Source organism: Plasmodium coatneyi, chromosome 4, assembly GCF_001680005.1.
Source record: "Plasmodium coatneyi strain Hackeri chromosome 4, complete sequence".
NCBI lineage: Eukaryota > Apicomplexa > Aconoidasida > Haemosporida > Plasmodiidae > Plasmodium > Plasmodium coatneyi.
In genome coordinates this window covers 69,038-90,722 of record NC_033559.1, presented here as the reverse complement: position 1 = coordinate 90,722, position 21,685 = coordinate 69,038, and the positions used below count along the sequence as shown (strand labels likewise).

Sequence of the window (21,685 nt, the reverse complement as noted above, 5' to 3'; positions counted from 1 at the left end):
CTGCTGGTGCGGTTTCGGACATTGTTTACATATGGGCGTGTATGTGTGTGTTTTTCTATGTATATATATGTAATGTATATGTATATATAATGTGAATTTTTGTATATATTATATATATAAAATGTGTATGTGCGTGTGCGTGTACCAGGTTCTAATAATAACATTTTATTTAATATACAGTTCCCCTTTTTCTTCTGTGATCCCTTTTATGAATAATAATTTTAGTGTTATTTTATTTTATTTTTTTTTTTTTGCCTTTTTCTTTACTCCTAAGTCCAATATTATATTTTGTATACACTCATATAATATGGATATAGATATATATATATATATCCCGATATATATAGTATTTATATATATAGTTATATATATATATGTATGTGTGTGTTCTCTCTTATAGTCATATATATATATATATTTTTGTTTTCTCCTTATTACATATTCATTGTTTATGATGGATTGGTGGGAATAATAATTTCATTGTTACCATTTTCTCTTTTTTTTTTTATTTGTTTCTTTTTCTTCCTTTCAGATAAATGCATATTATTCATAAATTCATATAACGTGATTATGTATATACCATCATTTTGAGCTAATATTCTTGACTCTAATTCCTTCTCTTATATTTTATTATTTTTATTTTATTTTCTTTTTTAAAAATTTTTCCCTTTTTTAAGTTTAAATAAAGTTTCTGGATGTACTACTCCTTTCTTCCAACTTCCATTCCTATTCCTCAATATGAAATAACAAATCCTCCTTCCCATAACAACATTTTTATCATATATATTTCCCCCCCTTTTTTTTTATAATATATTTTTTTGGTCCACTCTATGTGTGCGCAAACTGAAATATTAATTTTGTTCAAAAGGAGTGTAATTTGGTTTAAAATATTAATTTGCACATATAGAAGGAGTGTATATATATATGAGTACATAACAGTGGTAGGGTGTACATAGTAGTCAGATACGCAGTAGGAACAATTCATTCCGTTGTACTTTATTCCTGGTGTTGTAAATATTTCATTTAAGGAGTTCCGTCACCATCTAGAAAAGAGAAAAACAATATATATATGTATTTCATCCGACTTCACCCCATTAAAACTATACTGTATTTTTCAAAATGGTGTAATAAAATTGCAATTGGAGCATTCCACACACACACAAAAAAAAAAAAAAAAAAAGGAGTGCGGGAGTGCCGGGAGGGAGGCGTACTATTCATTTTGAATGCACAGGGACCCCATGCACATTACTCCATGGTAATATACCAGCATATATATAGGGGGCACAATGCTACATAAAATAACATTATATATTCAATTGAAGTGAAATGGTGACTGTAGATGGTGCATGTTGCGTGTGTGCACATATGTGTGTTGCAGAATAATATAAAATAATGTAATAAGCTTCTGTTAACTTGGGAGGTTTTACATTCCATAGTAGTAAAAAAAAAATGGATGGTCCTCTACCTTCTTCATTAATGACCACCTCCAAAGGTTAGAAGAAAGAACTAATACTTGATCCCTGTCGTGGTCTAACCTCCTTACAATTACAGGGGCACAGAATTCAAGAGGCCCATATTGGACAATTAAAGGAAGGTGCCCCTAGGATAATCAAAATTCCCTCGTGTCCCCCTTTAGTACCAATTCCTATATGGTATGTACCTCCATGTATAAGGTGAAGCATGGGAAGGGAATGTTCTTAATATATATATATAGGAAGCTGCCCCCCGAGGATGAATAAATATTCTGAGAATAAAATAGAGGAAAAATCCATTTCTACCGGTCACATATCACCCTCTTAAAGGAAGGATAGTGCCAGAGTGTCCTAGGTATAATAAGCGTCTATTGTGACCATTACGGCAGTGGTGGGGGTGTGGACATTTCTGTACATATATAAATTTAATACATATTCGGCATGCAGGAACAGTTGCAGCGACGCGCACTCTCACATCGTACTCTATGACATCAACCCCCACCTTTTGAACACTGCATCCAATTTTTGAGAGCACTCCTCCCCCCCAAATTTTTGAGAGCACACTTCCACCAAATTTTGAACAATATATCCAATTTTTGAGAGCACACTCCCCCCCATTTTGAGAGCACTACTCCCCCCAATTTTGGGGGGTATTGAACAATATATGTGTCTCACACATAGAAATACCATGGTCACACATATAAATTTAATACACAGAAACAAAGATTTCCACTCCGTGAAAATGTAATAAGTGAAATACTCATATGTCTCTCTTTGGGAAATGTGATTATGTAGCATTAAATAAAAAAAAAATACTTACATAGGAAATATATACATATATATACACATATATATATAAGACCACATTGAATGAGTAATTCTTACTACATCCAAACTAACTGTACACACAGAAAAAAATTAATTCATGCGTAACTCAGAAATATATATATATGTGTGTTTGCCCATGTAACTTCTTTTACCATCCTTTAAGCATTCAAATATTTTACAACGAAACTTGTTCTATATTTGGTCATGTATAATGTAACATTGCGGTCCCCCTTTAAAACCCTGCATAAAAGAGAATATCCCAGGGGAGGGGGGGGAGGTCCCATCATCATAAAATATTAGGTAAAAGGAATTGACCATAATATGGAATTGTTAAGTGAACGCACACTCTTCTCCCCTTCCCCCCCTTTTAAAAATACGCACCATTACTAGAATAAGCGCAGAAGGGAATAATAAAAAAGGAAGAGCGGGCACATTAATATTGTAAATGAAATATATATGATATGATCAAATGATAAGGGAAAGGAAGAAAAAAAATGAAAATGGGGAAGTTATTATTACTAAAAAATCATAAATGTACATGAAAAAAAAAAGGGGGGAAGGAATAGGGTGTACCGCAGAAAGGAGCATTATTATTATAAAGGGGGAAGGGTACATGCACATACTCTCTTCCTTTTTTTTTTTTTTTCCTTTTTATCAAACATATATGATTCCATGCACATTCTACGTACTACTACGCTTTTCTTCCCTATTCATTTTATGAATGTATACTCTCTCCTTACACACTCCTCCTCCCCCTTTTAATTAAATATGGATAAGAATAAATATACACACACTGAAAGAGAGAGAAGCGTTCTGTATGCATATAAACTGCATACTGTTCAAGTTAAAATTTTTTTTTTAATAACCCATTTTAATATCAATAGAACTTTAAATTAATAATACGCTATAGAAAATTTGCCAAAGAGCAATTTGTATTTATTCTATACGCATATAAAAGCAAGGAAGCGTGCGTGCACAAAGAACAATAATAATAGGGTAATTTTGCATAAACACGCACAACGGAGTAATGTACAACTGAATAATATAATTCAATAATTCAATAATTCAATAATGCATAATAAATGCATGGATATGAAAGAAATGCACGAAATATATTTAATATTTCCATTGCTATTTTTCTATTTTAGCATATCTGTTTATATTTCTCCTGTAACTGTGTATACATGCAACGATTCTGATGCATGTATATAATGTATTATGGCAATTTGGAAGTTAAATAATGCAGATATTTAAGAAGAAAAAGAAGAAATATTTTGATGACATATGTATGTATTCGTCCATAATGATACGACGAGTAGAAATCCTCACACATATGTAGTCCATATGAATGAATAATGAATACATTTCTAACATAAATATATTATATATATAAAGAAGTGTACACGCACACATACATAGAAGATAAAAAAAAAATGGCACAACAAGCAAACATTCTAAAGGTTATTGCTACTACTTGTTCTTCGTTCATCTATTCAAAGTAGTGTGCATATGCATTATTCGTGTAATATTTTATGCATAATATAGTAAGAACAAAGGGTACATAGGAAAATACATTTCACCAATTTCATTCACAGAAGGGATATTTGGACAACCTGTTACCCTCAAAGAAAGAGTACAGCAGTTTTGACCATCCCTTTGGGGCCTGCGGTTTTAATCCTAAACCAATAGTAAAGGATGCCTTGGACAAGTATACTAGTGATAAGAATTATACAGATAAGATTGGGGATGCAATGTGTGATGCATCAGGAATGGTGAGTGTAGCACAGAAGGAAAAGGAATACTGCGATTATTTATACTATTGGATGTGGGGTGAATTATCTAAATGTTCAGGTATTACATCACGTTCGAAGTTGATGGAAAACATTTATCAGAGGGTGAAAGAATCATACAGTAATTTTCTGTGTACACATCTATACTCCAACATTACCGAAGAAATTGTCGGCCATATGAAAAAATTACATGATTATTATCGGGACTACAACACTATAAAAGGAAACTTAGACCTTAAGAATTCCCGCTGTGATAGTGCAACCGAGGAGTACCTGCAAGATCTTCTACAAACTTACGAAATTATTGAACAAAAATGTTCAGGAAATGGTGAGGGAACTGGCAAGGACTATTGTACATACTTTAACACAATGTTCAGTAACCAGGAATATAAGAACTTATTACAACAAAAGTGTAATACAGGAATTACAGCAGAAAGTGCAACAATCGAGAAGCACCTAGCAGCTCATAGACCACAGGATCTCGCAGCAGTAAAGGAGACTATGTCTACAGTACAGGAACAACCGGTGTCCACCGATCCTGTTACCACAGGAAGTAACACCACGACTCTTATTTCCTCTGCACTAGCTACAATAAGCCTACCAGCAATTGTCACTTTCTTCCTATATAAAGTAAAATTACAATTGTAATTGAAGTAAAAATATACATAATAATAATATTTATTATTATTTGTTATTATTTCTCTCCTTATTTAAAATAAATGCATAGAATAAACTATACAGTGTACATATATACACATATATAAGAATATATATATTATATATATATATATACATTCTTATATATGTGTATGTCTATATACATATTTTCCACCCTAACAACCTTCCCTTCCTCCTTATTAGTACAATCTTCTACCTTCTGGAATAAAAAACACCTTATTTGGGAAGAGCAGCACTGGAAGGAGCAGAAGAAGAAAAAGATCAGCCAGCTCTAACTTCGACACATTATCAACAGCACCTTCAACCGTAGGTCCAACATACGATTCCATGGACGCGTCCACTGAATTGTCAACAACAACAGACAATTCTACCATATATAATGGTAGATCACCTAGAAGAACTAATAATAAAAGGGGGAATCAGCCACAGCAACGACAACACCAGCAAATGCAAAGGAAAAATGTGCATTATCATAGTATGTAGCATGTTAAGTGAATGAATGTGTCCTTCCTTCCACCCCTTCCCAAAAGTGGGGGGAGGGGATCATATATATATAACCGAACTGCATAAAATTTATACAGTGTAGAAATGAACAAAATGACCTTTCTCTTTTTTTTTTTTCTTCTTTGATTTTTCTTTCCCAATCATATATATATATATTTCTTATAATGTAAATTCCTTATTTACACTTACCGCCGCCTCCTCCCCCTATGAATATTAAAAAAATATATATATACATATAAAAAACAACGTTGTGGAACTATGTGCACATTTCCTTAATTCTCGACTTCTTTCCGTCATTTTCTTCCTTCTATATTTATTGGATTTGCGAATATATATTAGAGTACGTGAACGTAGGGGTAATGATGATAATGATATATATATATGTACCAATGAATAGATGCTAACATGATACCTACGAAAAGAGAAACTCCAAATACTTTTTGCAAAACCTCCATTAATTCAACATTTCGAATTTTTGACTCTTCCTCAACACTTCTGAACCCTTCTTTGAATCCTTCCTTCCTCATTCCTTCATTCCTTCTTATTCTTTCTTTCATCCCTTCTTTCCTTTATTCCTTCTTTCCTTTACTCCATCTTTACTTATTCATTCTTTCCTCATTCCTTCTTTCCTTCTTTCCTACCTCCTCCCTTAAGCCCTCTTTCCCCTTTCCTCCTTAGACCCTACTTCCTTTTTTTGTCACATTCTATAAGGACATTATCCATTGACTGCGCAAACTGTGCAAAGTCCTTATAGTTTGTATTATTGTTCCTTCCTTCCGTGTGGAGGAAAGAAGGAGGAAAGCATTACACATTCAATGCTTTACATGTTCTGATAACTTACATTTTTGTGCCGGTTCCTATTATTTGCTACCCTTTCTCTTCCTACTCTTCTGTTGGTAGATGATGATGATGTTGCAGTAGTAGAATATGGAATAGAATATAATATGTTAGAATTATCTGTTGTTGTTGATTCGAATGTAGAACTTATCGTTCAGGTTTCCACAGAATCGTTCGTAAATGCGTCGAAGTCTCTTCGAACAGTTGTTTTTTTATTCCTATTGTTCCTTCCTCCTCCTCTTCCAAAAAAAGAATTACGTAACAAAGATGGTAAGGAAGTATGCTGAAATTAAAGAGAAGGAAAGTAGTTTTAACACATATGTAACACACACATATATATATATATATATATATATATATATATATATATATATATATATACATATATATATATACCTAGTTACCATCCTTCGCTTGCTTATTGTACACATGAAATATGATATGAACAAATATGTCTGTGTATATTCATTATAAAAAGAAGAAAGGAAACCAACCGTTAGTGGTCCTTTTGCTCTTGATTGCGGTGACATGGTTCAAATGTGTATATTCTTTTTCGCATATGATAAACTCTTTTCTCCTAAAAGTTGTATTGTATATTTAGAACGGAAAAAGTAAGGAAATTCATGTGCTTATGTCATAATGATTAGGAACATCAAACTTGCTCGTCCTTTTAGAAAAATTTCACACACAAAATTGTGCACATAGTATTCAATTTTTTTAAGGAATTATATTCCCTTATTTTTATGCACCAAAATTATCAGATGTATATATAATTAAAGAAGAAATAAGGAAGAATAAATGTACTGGAACAACTAAGCAAAGGGTCCCAAATGAAATAAGAATAACAGAAAGAGAGAGAGGAGATGCAAAGGGATCCCCAAATTTTTTTTTTTTTTTTTTTTTCTCCCTATTCTTTTATTCATATATAATACACTATTAAAATTATATATATGCACCTGCCTATATAACCATACCGTTACTTACACTCGGCCTCTTCCTTTATTATTACATGTAATTACATGTAATAATAACCGAAGAAGGAGGTAGCGCGTGTAAAGAAAAAAAAATAATATAATACCTCAAACAAATAACTATAACTACAATCCAATAATATAAAAAAAAAAATATGCCATGTTGTTAACGTATATAAATCATATATAAAGTGTTCCGCTCCTATACACACACTGACGGCGGCGTATGAATAGTATGGTCATATTTAGAAAAGAATGCATACACAATGCACTAGTATAATTTATGTATAGAAAGAATGTATATGAAAAATTTAATCGTTCCTTTATTATTATTTTATTTATTTGCAGCATATTCGTTCGTTGCTACTTTTCACTTTTAATTATATATGTGTGCGCTCATAAGCACAGGGAGTAGGCAAAAATTATCACGCCCTTATTCTAAAAACATGAAAACTCTTTAATTATAAATTCACATTCCACATATACATGACAAATATACATAAGGAACAATGGCAGGAGTAATGCAAACTATACTTTCTTTAAAATTAATGCATCTGTATACATATGTAATATTCTCTATATTCATGTTATAATACGAATATAGATGTATATAAATTTTCACTATTCCTCCACTTTTTTTACATCTATGGGAACTGCAGTGCAGTGAAGATGACTTGCCCTCCAGAAAAATATATGCAGCATTCAAGACTGGCAATCATGGATGTGAAGATAACACCTCTAGATCAGAACAAATAGGGATTATACTGGTAAATAAATTAAAGGGCACTGGGGATGCTAGTAAATATGGCAAGGAAATGGCCCAAGCTTATTGTACCGTATCTAAAGTTAGAACAGAGAAGGAACAACCCTGTTCAACAATATGTAATTTCTTTTATTTTTGGATAGGGGATATATTAAGTAACAATTTGCAAACGCCTGGTGAATTCAAGACTATTATGCAGCAAATCTGCACTAAATTGAAGAGCTCGGACAGCCAACAATGCATGTGCGGAACTATGCACAATACTATTGACCGAACCATTTTCCCTCAAAGGAAAAAATTATTTGATTACCTCCATGATTATAAAACAATATTACAGCACCTAAAGGATTCTAAGTCCGATGGGTCCTCCTCCTGCTGCGAGGATTATGCAACTTACCTAAAGGATGCTCAACATGCTTATGGACAAATAAAAGCAGGTGGGTCATCTAATCTAGATGGTTACTTTAAGCAATTTTGGAATCAGTTCAAAGGCAATAATAGTGATGGTGGTGGTACTGTCCCACCACCACCACAACTAACATGTGAAAGAATAGACGATATAAATCTTTCATCAGACGAAGGGGACGGAACGGACGTGAATAGTTGTTTGGAACAGATTCTTTCACAAATTACTGCACCATCATTAACACAGCAGGATGGTGCTGCTGCTGCGAGCAGCAGCAACAACGTCGCCCCTGCTGCTGTCTCCTCTGCTATCGGATTAGTAGGATTACCAGCAATTGCTGCATTCTTCCTATATAAAGTAATAATTATAATAAGAATATATACATGCATACGCGAATAGATATATATACCTACATGTACATATATATACATATATCGGTATATATATATGTATATGTACATGCATATAGAGTATATATACATATATATATGTATGTAATACATATTCCTTCCCATCAATTCGTTTCCTTCTTTCCACTTCCTTTACTTCTTTACACCCATTTCTTTCAGTACGATCTCCTACCTTCTTGGTTAAGTAGTCATTTTAAAGGAAGAAACACAAGAAGGAAAGCAAGAAAAAAAAGAACAACAATGGGACGTCAACACTCTGACGACAATAACTCAACGGAGTACGACTCAACAACAATAAATTCGTCAGAATATTCCATTCCATATACATCATCATCAACTTCTAGATGATTATATATAATACTTTGCCCAATGTTGTAATTATTCTGTGCGCATACGCACACTAAAATAAAGGGCCGCACCACCATCCTAACAACAACACCACACACTCTAATACCACACCACACTAATACCACAGCACACTACTACTACACTATACTACTACTACACTATACTACTACCACACTAACACTAAACTACACTACACTATACTACTACTACACTACTACTACACTAACACTAAACTACACTACACTATACTACTACAAATGTGGAACTAATACTATTATAGTGTGACAAATGATGTAATATATATGCGTAGAACCAGAATCAGGGGCAGAAGGTTGTGTTGGAAAAAAAAGGAAAATTTTTTTTCCCATCCATGTATACATACCTATAATATTGTGCAGCACATATCATAATTATTGTATACGCATAAAAATAAAAAAAAAGTAGCTCCTTCTCCCCCCCTTTCCTTTTGAGTGTGCGCTAAAAAAAAAATATGACTCATAGCTTTAAGCAGTTCTTATTGACCATTATACCTAAAATAACATAAAAATTTTTTAGTGAATATATAGTATTCCACTGTTAAAAATGTAGATAATTCGCTCTTATTACAACGTTAGAAATGTGATATGTTGTTGAAAAGTGCTCACATTATTATTTATTTTTTTTTTTTCTCTTAGAAAAGTATGATTTTGACCGCCACTTTAACTTAATTTTTTTGTGTGTGGAAACAACATAATATAATTATATGTGCAATTAAAAAAAATGAACTACTTTTTTTTGACCATTATGATTATTATTTCCTTTTTTTCTATACATATATATATTATATATTGTACGTTGTAATAAAATTTTCACTCTAAAGTAAGTATACACACTTAGAGAAAAAAAGCAGCAGTATATATATCTCGCGCACAGTGTAACACATGATTGATTGAAGTTAACACATTCTCTATCTTCAACACAAAGAAGAAAGAAGAATGAGATAATCATCAAACAAACTACGCTAATATATATATATCTAAGGAACAAAAATTTTTCATTTTAAACATTCTTTTTTTTTTACATTAAAAAAACAGCAAAGAAAAAAAAAATAAAAAGAAGCAAAAACAGCAACGCAAAATGGCACCTTTTCCTACAAAATTCCTCATATTCAGCTTGATACTTTGTTTATGGCAATACCCTAACCATCACTACCACGTAAGATACGGAATTGTTACACACACCTGTAGCACACACCTATAAAAAAAACATTTGACATACACACATACATACATTTTTATTATGATTAATGAACATTGTATTCATTTTTGCTGAGTCAAGGGGGATGGAAGAAAGATTGTTTGGGGTGCGGGAAGAGAACTTCTCTTCCCCTTCCCCCCACTTCCTCGTACCTTCTTTTCTTTTTTTGAACCGTAATACTTATATATACACCACATGAATTATGAATTCACCCCTTCGCCCCTTTTTTATTTTTAGGTGAATGCAATGAGCACATCATCAATGAAAGGAACAAGTAATAATAATGGTAGGGGAACTAGGCATAATGATCACCACGTTGATGCAAGTTTTAGCACATTATTAACCCGTCAAACTGATGTACCAACATCGGAAGATAATGACTTCCTGTCTAGTCTAAGTGGGAGTTCCCTTGAAGAGGCCATGCCATATAGGGAATTACAGAAATTAGAATCTAACAACAATACTTCATCAGGAGGGGCACGACGTGGGAGGAGGAATGGAACACCACAAAATAAAGGAATAAAAACAAAATTCAAAGAATGTTGCCACAAACTGACACTTTTAAAGAGTAGAAATAAAATATTACTAACCCTGCTATTTGTCATTGCAGTTTCTTACCCATCAGTTCTATATTGGGTTAGCATCATTCCTACTCTTGCGCAGGAACAACTATCTATCATGGGAACAACGAATGCAATATTGATGGTTGGAGTTCCTATAATCATGGCTTTAGCCTATTTTGGCATACTAATCTGGTTCTATAGCTCTAAAGTGTGGATTCGTTGTATTGAAAAAAACATCAACCTACAAAACTGCACTAAATAAACAACAATACAAAAATTGTCCATTAAAGGAATAACAAACAATAGCAAACATTGTGCACTAAATAGACAACAATACAAAAATTTTCCATTAAATGAATAACAAAACAATACAAAATTTGTGTAATTGTTGTTTGTTGTTGTTATACAAGAATTTTTGTTGTTGTTACGAGTTGTATGAAATTTTTCTCTTTTCCCTTTCTTTTTTTTTTTTTTGCCCCTTTGAACTTATATTGACTACATAAAAAATTTGAATACACTTTGGTACAATACAAAAAAGGAAGAGAAGAAAAAATACAAAAAAATTATTATTAACCAACGATCAAAAAAAAAAAAAAAAAAAAAAAATATGGGATCTATTTCCATTAAACACTAATAAATATTTAATGTACATATGTGAATGTAATATTGAATAAATACTTAATATATATTGAATACATATTGAATAAATACTTAATATATATTGAATATATATTGAATACATATTGAATAACTATTGAATAAATAATGAATAAATATGGGATTAAATACCTAATAGATATGGCTAAATGTGCAAAGTGTGCCAAAGGAGAAAGAAAAAGGAGAAATGCTCTACATGCACATATGCATATGAACTGTGTACTATACATGTATCTATGTGAGAAATTTTGCACAATTTCTAACGAATACTACTTCTCCCCTTTTAAAAATAATAACAATTAAAAGCAGCAAATGAATAAATATTACATGCTAAAAGTTCTTATTAAAAAAAACAAAAAAAAAAATTTACACATACACTACTTCCCTCCCTTTTTATATTGAATGTATGAAGAAGTAAAATTTCATACACTTATTATCATATGATAGAGAAAACAAACAGGAAGGGAGAAAATTTTTGCACATACATTTCCTATACTAAGTGAATGAATATATAAAAGCATACACATTAAAAAATAGGGAGATCATTACATAAATATATCATTATATACACAACAGAAATATATACGTGCACAATGTCATCATCGGTAAGGAAAAAAAAAAAAATAGGCAGAAAAAACACTAGGGAGTGGAAATATAGGGGGAAGGAATATGTATGAAGAATGTGTGTGTGAGAGGAAGGAATGTGTATGTGTGACAGGAAGGGAAAGTGTATGTGTGAGAGGAAGGAATGTGTATGTGTGACAGGAAGGGAAAATGTATGTGTGAGAGAAAGGAATGTGTGTGTGAGAGGGGCGAATACACATACATATATATATACATATGCATACATTCCACTCCCCTTCCCTCCTCCTCCTTAGCTCTTCTGCCAATTATATATTTGCAGAGTGCATTTCCAAGCAGCTTCCCCTCGGACAACACATTTTATAAGATGTTCAGCAACAATGCTACGGGCTCCTGCGAAGATTATAGCGGAAAACGCCAAGACCTGGAGACGAAGTTGAAGGCTCCATTAACTGGGTACCCTCAAGTTATTAGTAAAACTGGGGTTATTATGAATGCTTACTGCTACGCGTGCACATTGAAGAAGAGCAACCCATCCGAAGACACACCTTGCTATTTTTTTTATTATTGATTGGGGGATATGATACATAGGGATAGCTCCGCAAAAAAATATTTCCAGAGCGTGCTAAGTTCTCTGTGTCAATTAATAAATGAAGCAGAGTGGAAAAATGGATGTAAAGTTATAAGGAATGATATTGACTATGGGACTTTCCTCCATAGAAAAACAATCCATGATTATTCGTTCAATTATAATAAAATAGAAGGGGATTTATTGAAGAATGATAAGCCCAATTGCAGAGGCCGGTGGTCAGAACACCGGAGTGGTGTTCTTACAGCCTGTAATGCTGTAAGTGAGAAGTGTCCAGAGGGAGATACTAAAACTACTGTTGACCCCTATTGTAAGGATTTCAAGGACAAGTATAAGTTTTATTGTGGTATGGCGAAAACGTTAGAATCGTACTGCACAAAAAAAACTGAATTAGAACAACTAACATCACAGAAACTGCAAGCAGAAGCAGCAACACAACAAGCACAACAAGAAAAACAATCCACACAATCAAAATTAAACGAAGCTGAAAGTAAAGCGAGTGCTGCTTCTTCCCTTTCTTCTGCTTTCGGCACACTAGCAGCATTAGAATTACCAGCGGCCCTATTCCTTCTATATAAAGTAAAATAACAATTATAGTGGCGAAACATAAATAATAGTAATTAATCCTTCCTTCATCCTTAGACCTCCATTTCCTTTCCTTCCTTAGACCACATTCCTTTCCTTCCTTCCTCCTTAGACCCATTCTTTCCTTTCATTTAGACCCCTTTCCTTCCTTAGACCCATCCTTAAATTCTTGTTTCTTCTCTTTCAGTATAAACCATGGTCTTCCTGGTTTGGTATGCATACTTCTGGAAATGGAAGGAGCACAAGAAACACAAGAAAGAGAAGAAGATCGACTGGACACCACAACTTTGATGTGTCTGCAGAAGATACTTTCACTGAATATTCAAATGACACTTCAACAACAATAGGTGACTCCACAACAGACAATTCCACCACACTACGTTCTCCTACTGCGTACACAAGACGGTCTACCACAGTACCGTCTACAGGGCAGGCTACAAGGAATAGAAGGGCAGGAGCAGGAACAAATAATCATAATACGCCGGGTCACCGGAACAATATAGGTTACATTCGGATGTAGAACACCTGGATGGGAAAGGGATGGGGAACGTTTCCGTTTCCCTCCCAGGGGGGACATAAATAAGCGCAAGCGCACATTTTATATACAGCGTAAGGAAGAAAATAACCTTCCTCTTTTTTCATTCTTCTTTTTTCCCCTTCCTTCCTCTCTTTTTCTTTTTTATCCTTTCTTTTCTTTCTTTCTTTTTTTTTTATTCCTTTTCTTCACATTTCTTTCTTTTCTTCCTACATTTGGTAAGTTTGAATAACTGCATCAAGAAAACAATACGCCCAAGGCGCATGCGCAAAAAGGTCCTGACATTGTTGAAAAAATGTTTTTATTTAAAAAAAAAGCGAAAAAACATATATTATAAAGATAAAAAACTATAACAAAAGAAAAAATTTAGTCAACACATTTTAATTCTTCAATAAACAAAATTCTACCAAACAAGTCAAAATAAAGTAAAGGAGGAAAATTTTTTTTTTTTCCCCGGCTTATATTCATTACACATGAACGTGCAAACATGTTCATGCAATACAAAAAAAAAGAAAAATATTTATACTACACCCTAAACCCGGAATCTGAACTCGGAACCTGTTCCATAAGAACACCCTCCATAGGAACATTAACCATAGGAAGTTGTTCCTTAGTAACAAAGTCTTCCTCCCTAAACCCCGAATCTGAACTCGGAACCTGTTCCATAAGAACACCCTCCATAGAAACATTAACCATAGGAAGTTGTTCCTTAGTAACAAAGCCTTCCTCCCTAAACCCGGAATCTGAACTTGGAAACTGTTCCATAGGAACACATTCCTTAGGAACAAAGTCTTCCTTCCCTAAACCCCGAATCTGAATTTGGAACCTTTTCTTCTTTTATAAAATTTGATCCCATAAATTCTTGAACGATTATTTCAAAAAAGTCTTCTTTCATCGAATGCAGGTCCCCTTTTTGACATTCGTCTAAGACTTCTAAATGAATATCAATAATCATGCGGCGACGTACACCACGACGACGACCAGCATGTTTACCAACGTGTTTCCTCCTCGTTGGAACAGATCTTGGTCCTTTTCGTTCCTTTACTATGGTATATGCATGTGGAACATCTTCGTTCACATGGTCAACAATCTGCTGTTCTAAGGAGGGACCACGTATTTGAGGAGCTCTTCTGTAACGTTTTCTTGTCTTACGAAACATACCAAAGTACTGAACAAAAAAAAAAAAAAAAAAAAGGGAAAAAAATGTTTCTTTAATAGGGGTGTGAAATGTTTTGTTCACGCAACAGTAATTACTACTTCAAACCCCTAAAATGCGAAATCCTATACGCACACACCCTAAAATGCGAAATCCTACACACACACACCCTAAAATTGCGAAATCATACAAACACTCTTTAAATGCGAAATCCTACAAGTACACACCCCTAAAATGCGAAATTACACACCTCCCCCCACTGATTAATTCACCTTTACTTTTTTTTTTTTTTTTTTTTTTTTTTTCCTTTCGCTTTGTTTTAATTTTTTTTTTCATTTTCCTTCTTTCTTTTTTTTTTTGCTTTTTTTCTCTTACCTTCCAAAGTAAGTAGGTCATAGCAGAAATACCAAGCACAGCAGGAGCAAGAGGGAGGTATGAAGTAAGGTTAGAAGGGTCTATGGGGTTCCTCAGTGCGGCAGGAGCAGGAGGGGTGACTACGCCACCCAGCTCACTGTCAACATTTTTTCCTTTTTTTTCCGTAATTGAAGTTTTTTCTTCTGAAGCTGGAGCAGCGGGGGGAGCAGCAGGTGCTGGTGAGGACTCCGGAAGTTGGGGTTGTGCTTCTTCCGCCTTAGGAACAGGTGCTGGAAAATTTTTCTCTGGAACAACTTCCTTTGGTACTTCAGGAACTTTGGCTGGTGGCACACTCACCTTACATATATTATCTATAGCATCCAAAGCTTGCTTTACATCCTGCTTTTTGCCATTTTTATTCTGGTCTAACAGTTTCTTCAATTTGTCTCCTATTTGCTGTCCGCCCATTGGGCAAGATGAATAGTCATCTTCCCTTTTGCATTCAACACATTCATATGTATTCTTCGTGCATTTTTCTCCTTTAATTTTTGTACTGCTTTCAAATGCCTTCTTCATTCCTTCCTCTACTTCACATTTAGATTGTTCTTTTAATTTTTTGGCGAATTGTTTTAATAAAAGACATATCGCGAATTGCTTAAACTGCTGGTTCAGAAAAGGGTGATCCTGTACATTTGGTATATGAGACTCCTGAATGCTGTATAGATGCTTTAAACCTCTAACAATAAGTTGGCATGCTTTTTTGTTGGCATCCTCCTTTCCATTAGGTACCTGCTCTATGCCTTCACACAGACTGTCGACCTCGATGCTTTCAGTAGTTATAGCCTTAGACAGGTTTTGCAATATATTTGGGAAGTCCAACCAAACGTCACTCTGCATAAATGAAGGAAGAAGATACATATATATGCACTTACTACTCACATCATATTTTTATACGCTTCCCCTTTGAGTATATACATTCCTTTATATCTAATCTGTATGGTCAATTCTAATGGGAAATATCAATTCCCCTCTTCTGACCTCTTGCCTCTGCGACTCAGTGTTTGATCGGATGTCTACCCATTGTTTGGTTATGCAATCTGCACGTTGACATAAGGTTTTTTCCCCCTTCATGCAGTCATCAAATGAGGGTGACTTTGCTGGGGATGCTGCCTTTTCCTTTTCTTCCTTCTCTACTCCTTCTTTAACTCTCTCAATAATTTTCTTCACGTCTTCTAGGTTCTCATTACCACTCCTTATTTGAACCTTTTCTTCCTTATCATCCCGTGCAAGGTTTGGATCCTCAAGCGCCTTTTTCCTGTATTTCCATTGACCGTCTTCGCACCATTCTTTCTTGTTAGTTAATGCTTCTATTTTATGATACAACGTACTTTTGGAAAATACATCGTAAGCTTCACTTCCCATATATCTTCTGTCTCCAACAGGAATCTTAAATGCAGCATCATAAGCACATTCCACATACTTCTGATCCATAATAAATCCTCCTTTAAGTCCTTCCCTTACCTGTTTCACAGCGTCAAGGGCACGTTGTATAACTGCTTCCGGTACACAGAACCAGTCCATATACCACATCCATACTTTTAATAAATCACATAAGGGAATATTTTTCACTTTCTTCTCACACGGTGTTTGTCCTCCCTGGTTTCTATATTCCTTTGCAACACCTGTCGTCAATATTATATTCTTTACCATGATTTTACAGAATTCTTCGTACTTATTCATGCCACTGCCAAGGGTAGTATTCACATCGTCACACAATGATAGCATACTTTCCAGCTCCACATACTGCTCTTCGTCATCTTTAGACACACCCTCCGAAAAACGTGTGAACCATTCAGTAATAGTGGCTGTAAGGAAAGTGTTGTTAGGTGGTAGGGTGGTAGGTGGGATGATGGTGAAAGAATAGGTTGGTATTTGTTCCTTCTCCTTGAACCCCTCCTTCCTCGTTCCCCTTCTGGGGTTTTTTCTTTGTATAACCTGGTCCGGTGGAGGTGGGGTTGGGGTTGGAAGATGGATATATGTCTTCCAGTGCTTCCTGTATTTTTTTGTCGCTTTTGAATTTCTCGTTTAATTTCTCCCTCACTTGTTTATTGCCAATTTTACAGGCTGAATAGTTCTCCTGTGTGCACTCAAAACAGTCAGGATCTTTATTGCATACAGTTTTCTTAATTTGTGAGCTGACACTGAAGGCATGGTTTATTCCCTCCTCTATGCTTATTATCTGGGTACAAGAATTAGCCTTCTCCTTCAATTTCCTTATGAGTTCATTTAATATGATACATGCCGCAGTGGCCCTGAATTTTCTATTATTCTTGCTGACCTCATCGCCCTTTTTGCCCGTGTCCTCTTTAATTTCGTATATATGTTTTAATCCTGCAGTGATGAGCATACATGCGTTCCTATCTGCCTCTGTCCACTTTGTGACTTGTCCATTAGGCTTTTTACAATAGGTTTCCATACTTGATTTATTGGTAGATATGTCTTTAGAGAGTGGATTGATCCTATCTTCGATTTCCTTCCATACTTGGTCCTATCAGCAGAAGAAAGGGGAACAAGTATATATTTAATACCTACACGGAACGTTCACTCATTCTTCGTTTCAATAATATACATATCTTCATATCCGTTATGTTGCCTCCGATCATAATGAACGGTAATAATCCTTACCCAGTCTTTTTGTGGTTTTTGTTTGTCTCCTTGCCAGTTCTCTATTACTTCCTTTAAGCTTTTCTGTAACTTATCGTCCGCACAAGTAACATCTGTATGAAAAGGGGAAACAAAAGTGGAAGTAGGAATAAATACTACTAAGGTAATGGAAGAATGGTAAAATGGTGGCACAGTGTGGAAGGGGGACCTCAACCACGTAAGAACCTTCCTTCCATCAACCACCTAACAACCCACCAACCATCATGGTAATGCTGATGGTGGTTGGGTGGTAGGTTGTGTTAGGGGTGGTTGAGGTGCCCCTTCCATTGAATACCAAAAGTATACCATCTTTACCTTGCCTATAGAGAGGAAAAAAAAAAAAAAAGGTTTTTATCTCTCTCACTTTTTTTTTTTTTCTTTCGTACAACTACTTTTTTAAAGCATATGTACACACACATATATATATAAGTAATCGTAACCATACCCTTCATTTGGTTCATGCGTTACTTTTACTCCAGGTGTTGCATTGATGGTCCATATAATATCTCTCTTCCTACGTCCACGAACTTTGTTAGCTTCATTGTTTGTTCCACTTTCTTCATTACGCGGAACATGTTCCTTTTCCTCCGCTATGTCCTTCCTATGGTCCTGTTCCAATTCATCTTTCTTCTTCAGTGGAGTCATTTTTATTATTTTTCTTTTTTTATCACTATTTATTCACAATGAAATCGTTACTTACTAAATGGAAAATAGTATTTCACTAAGTATCTACACGTGTGTACAACAGAAGGTACACATTCATTCTTCCTTTCTTCCTTTCTTCCTTACACCTTCTTCCTTTACAACTTAAACCTTCTTTCCTTACACCTTCCTTCTTTACACCTTCCTTCCTTACACCTTAAATCTTCCTTCTTTACAACTTCCTTCCTTACACCTTAAATCTTCCTTCTTTACAACTTCCTTCCTTACACCTTAAATCTTCCTTCTTTACACCTACCTTCCCTACAACTTTTCTTCTTCTTTTTTTCTTGCTTAAACCTTCCTTCTTTACACCTTCCTTCTTTACTCCCTTAAACCTTCCTTTTCTTTACACCTTCCTTCTTTACTCCCTTAAACCTTCCTTTTCTTTACACCTTCTCTTTTTTTTCCTTCCTTAAACATTCCTTCTTTACACTTTTTCTTTAAACTTCTTTTTCTTTTTAAATCTTCTTTCTTTACTTAAATCATCTCCTTTTTTACCTAATCCTTCTTATTCTTCTTTCTTAACCTTCTTTATTTTACCTGAACCTTCTTTCTCCTTTTTTTTTTATACACCCTTCGGGTGTACCCCAACCTAAAGGAAGGGAACTTCCTACCACCTAATAACATCATTCTAACACCCCTAATAACCTTACTTCCACAATTACTAACAACCCTAACCCTTCCATCTAGCACCTTCGAACCACCTAACACCGCCTGAGTGCACCCTTCTGCACACTCCCCCCTAAGCATATTTCCTTCCAACCTAAGAACCTTACTCCTATCCCTAAGAACTGCACCCCTCTGCACACTTTCCTCTCTCCCTTTCTTTTGTTTTATTTTTTTTTCTTTTCTTTGTTTTTTCTTTTTTTTTTTTTCCCCTTTGTGTTATTCTTTTTTTCTTTTATTTTTTTTATACACCCTTCGTGAGTATCCGTCCCTAAAGCAAGTGACCTTCCTTCCACTAACCACCTAACAAGATCATTCTAACACCCCTAAAATCCTTAACTCTAATACCCTTACACCCTACCTCTACATCCTTACAACCCTTCCTTCCAACCCTAACACCCCCAATTGCACCTTTTACACGCTTCCTTCCACAACAACTAACTCTTTCATTCTACCACTCCTAACAATCTTTCATTCTAACACCTTTAATAACCTTCCTTCCACGAACCACCCCTAACACAACCTTCCTTCCAACCACCACCCCGAACAACCGTCCGTCCAACACCAACCACCACCCTAACAACCCACCTACCACCCTAACAACCCACCTACCACCCTAACAACCCACCTACCACCCTACCACCACCGCTAACAACCTTCCTTCGATCTACCACCAACCACTCTAACAACCCACCTACCACCCACCTAACAACCCACCTATCACCCACCTAACAACCCACCTACCACCATCCACCCCTAACAACAAACCTACCACACGTAACAACCCACCTACCACCCACCATCTAACAACCCACCTACCACCACCTAACACAACCTTCCCTTCCACCTAACGACCCATACTTCTTTATCTGGATGATGACGATTATCTGGTGGATGAAGTAGTGTATGGAATTGAATATTCGGACAAATTAGTTGAATCATATTCCGTTGTTGAGTCGTTCTCCGTATAGTCGTCGTCGTCCCTAAACTCATTAAATTCTCTTCTAAGGGACCTTTTTCTTCTGCTTCCTCCAGAAGAGGAGTTATTCTCCTTAAAGTGGAAGAGGTGCGATTTATACTTGTAGAAAAGGAGAGCAAGAATTGTTGGTAATCCTATCGCAGCAACTCCACCAGACACAACACCAGGTATAACAGAACTTCCTCTAGCTTCGGAAGCTGTAGTACCAGGTATTGGACTACCAGTGTTCTGATTACCAGTACTACCTGGTCCAGAGGAACCGGGTTTCCAGGTTCCGGTACTGCCGGGTCCGGAAGAACCAGGAGATTGGTGTCCTGTACTACCGGGTCCAGAAGAACCTGGGTTCGTAACTTTTTTGCATGTTAAATTTAAGTTACCATCTTTTCCTTCTCCTTCAATTAATTCCTTAAATTCTTTACAACAAGTATTATTAGTGTTACGCTGGCAAGCTGTATGTACCTCCCCATAATCTTGAACAATTTTTTGCAAGTGGTTTGAAAATTCCTGATCGCAGATAGTTTCGTTCCCTGAAGGTAAATAGATCTGAATAAAACCCGTGTCCTGAGTATAATCATATATTATTTTCTTTTTATTGAAGATGGTTTGGTCATCATTGGGACATATATTTTGACATATTTGTCCAAGAGCTGGTTTCTTCAGTTCCTTGTAAATGTCCTGCATGACGGTTTGAAATGAAGTCGCTCCAATTGCACTCCCAGATACCATACCCCCCAACCAATAATAGAAATCATAGCACCAATCATCCGTAGACATTGTGACATTCTTGTTCTTATGTATGAAGCACCAAGCTTCTACAATTTTATCGGCATAATTTTTCATTCCCTGGTGGACTCCTATATTACTTTTAGCTGTTGCTATTGCGCCCTGATTAGTACATGAAGTTTGGACTTTCCCTCTCGGTAATTGTCCGTATAAATCCTTTTTCGAATTGAGTAATTTTAAATGTTCCAACTATAAATATAATGAAATAAATATATGCATATTCTTCGTACATATTCTATATTATTATTTATTCCACCATGCTGCACCAGGTATTATATGTGTGTGTACACTGCTAAAATCAACTTTGAATAAGGAAATGAAGTTGAGTACCGTTGCTTGTGGCTTTCCTGCCATTGTTCATGTGCATATGTGTATATGTTGGTGTATATTTATATATACATATGCGTTATATATATATTTTTGCCTTTTGCCTTTCCGCTCTTTTGCCTTGTACAACGAAATTTTTGTGTTATAAAATGGACAATTTTCCTTCCTTCAACATATATATGTATACACATATATATATATATATATGGGTATATATATATATATATATATATATATATATATATATATATATATATATAT

The 21,685-nt window shown here is 35.0% G+C and overlaps 3 protein-coding genes across 3 annotated transcripts; 1 reads left to right on the top strand and 2 right to left on the bottom strand.

Annotated features, from left to right (window-relative positions):
• Nucleotides 1-12,412: 12,412 nt before the first annotated feature.
• PCOAH_00006360 (hypothetical protein) lies at nucleotides 12,413-13,739 on the top strand (the record flags this gene model as incomplete). The annotated part of the gene is made up of 3 exons (XM_020057446.1): nucleotides 12,413-12,529; nucleotides 12,665-13,213; nucleotides 13,332-13,739. 3 exons carry the CDS (start codon nucleotides 12,413-12,415, stop codon nucleotides 13,737-13,739), a joined length of 1,074 nt encoding a protein of 357 aa, XP_019913318.1.
• Nucleotides 13,740-14,279: 540 nt separating this feature from the next.
• On the bottom strand, nucleotides 14,280-14,519 carry PCOAH_00006350 (hypothetical protein; the record flags this gene model as incomplete). Its single annotated transcript, XM_020057445.1, has 1 exon — nucleotides 14,280-14,519. One exon carries the CDS (start codon nucleotides 14,517-14,519, stop codon nucleotides 14,280-14,282), a length of 240 nt encoding a protein of 79 aa, XP_019913065.1.
• Nucleotides 14,520-14,532: 13 nt separating this feature from the next.
• On the bottom strand, nucleotides 14,533-16,161 carry PCOAH_00006340 (SICA antigen; the record flags this gene model as incomplete). The annotated part of the gene is made up of 2 exons (XM_020057444.1): nucleotides 14,533-14,922; nucleotides 15,286-16,161. 2 exons carry the CDS (start codon nucleotides 16,159-16,161, stop codon nucleotides 14,533-14,535), a joined length of 1,266 nt encoding a protein of 421 aa, XP_019913159.1.
• Nucleotides 16,162-21,685: the final 5,524 nt, after the last annotated feature.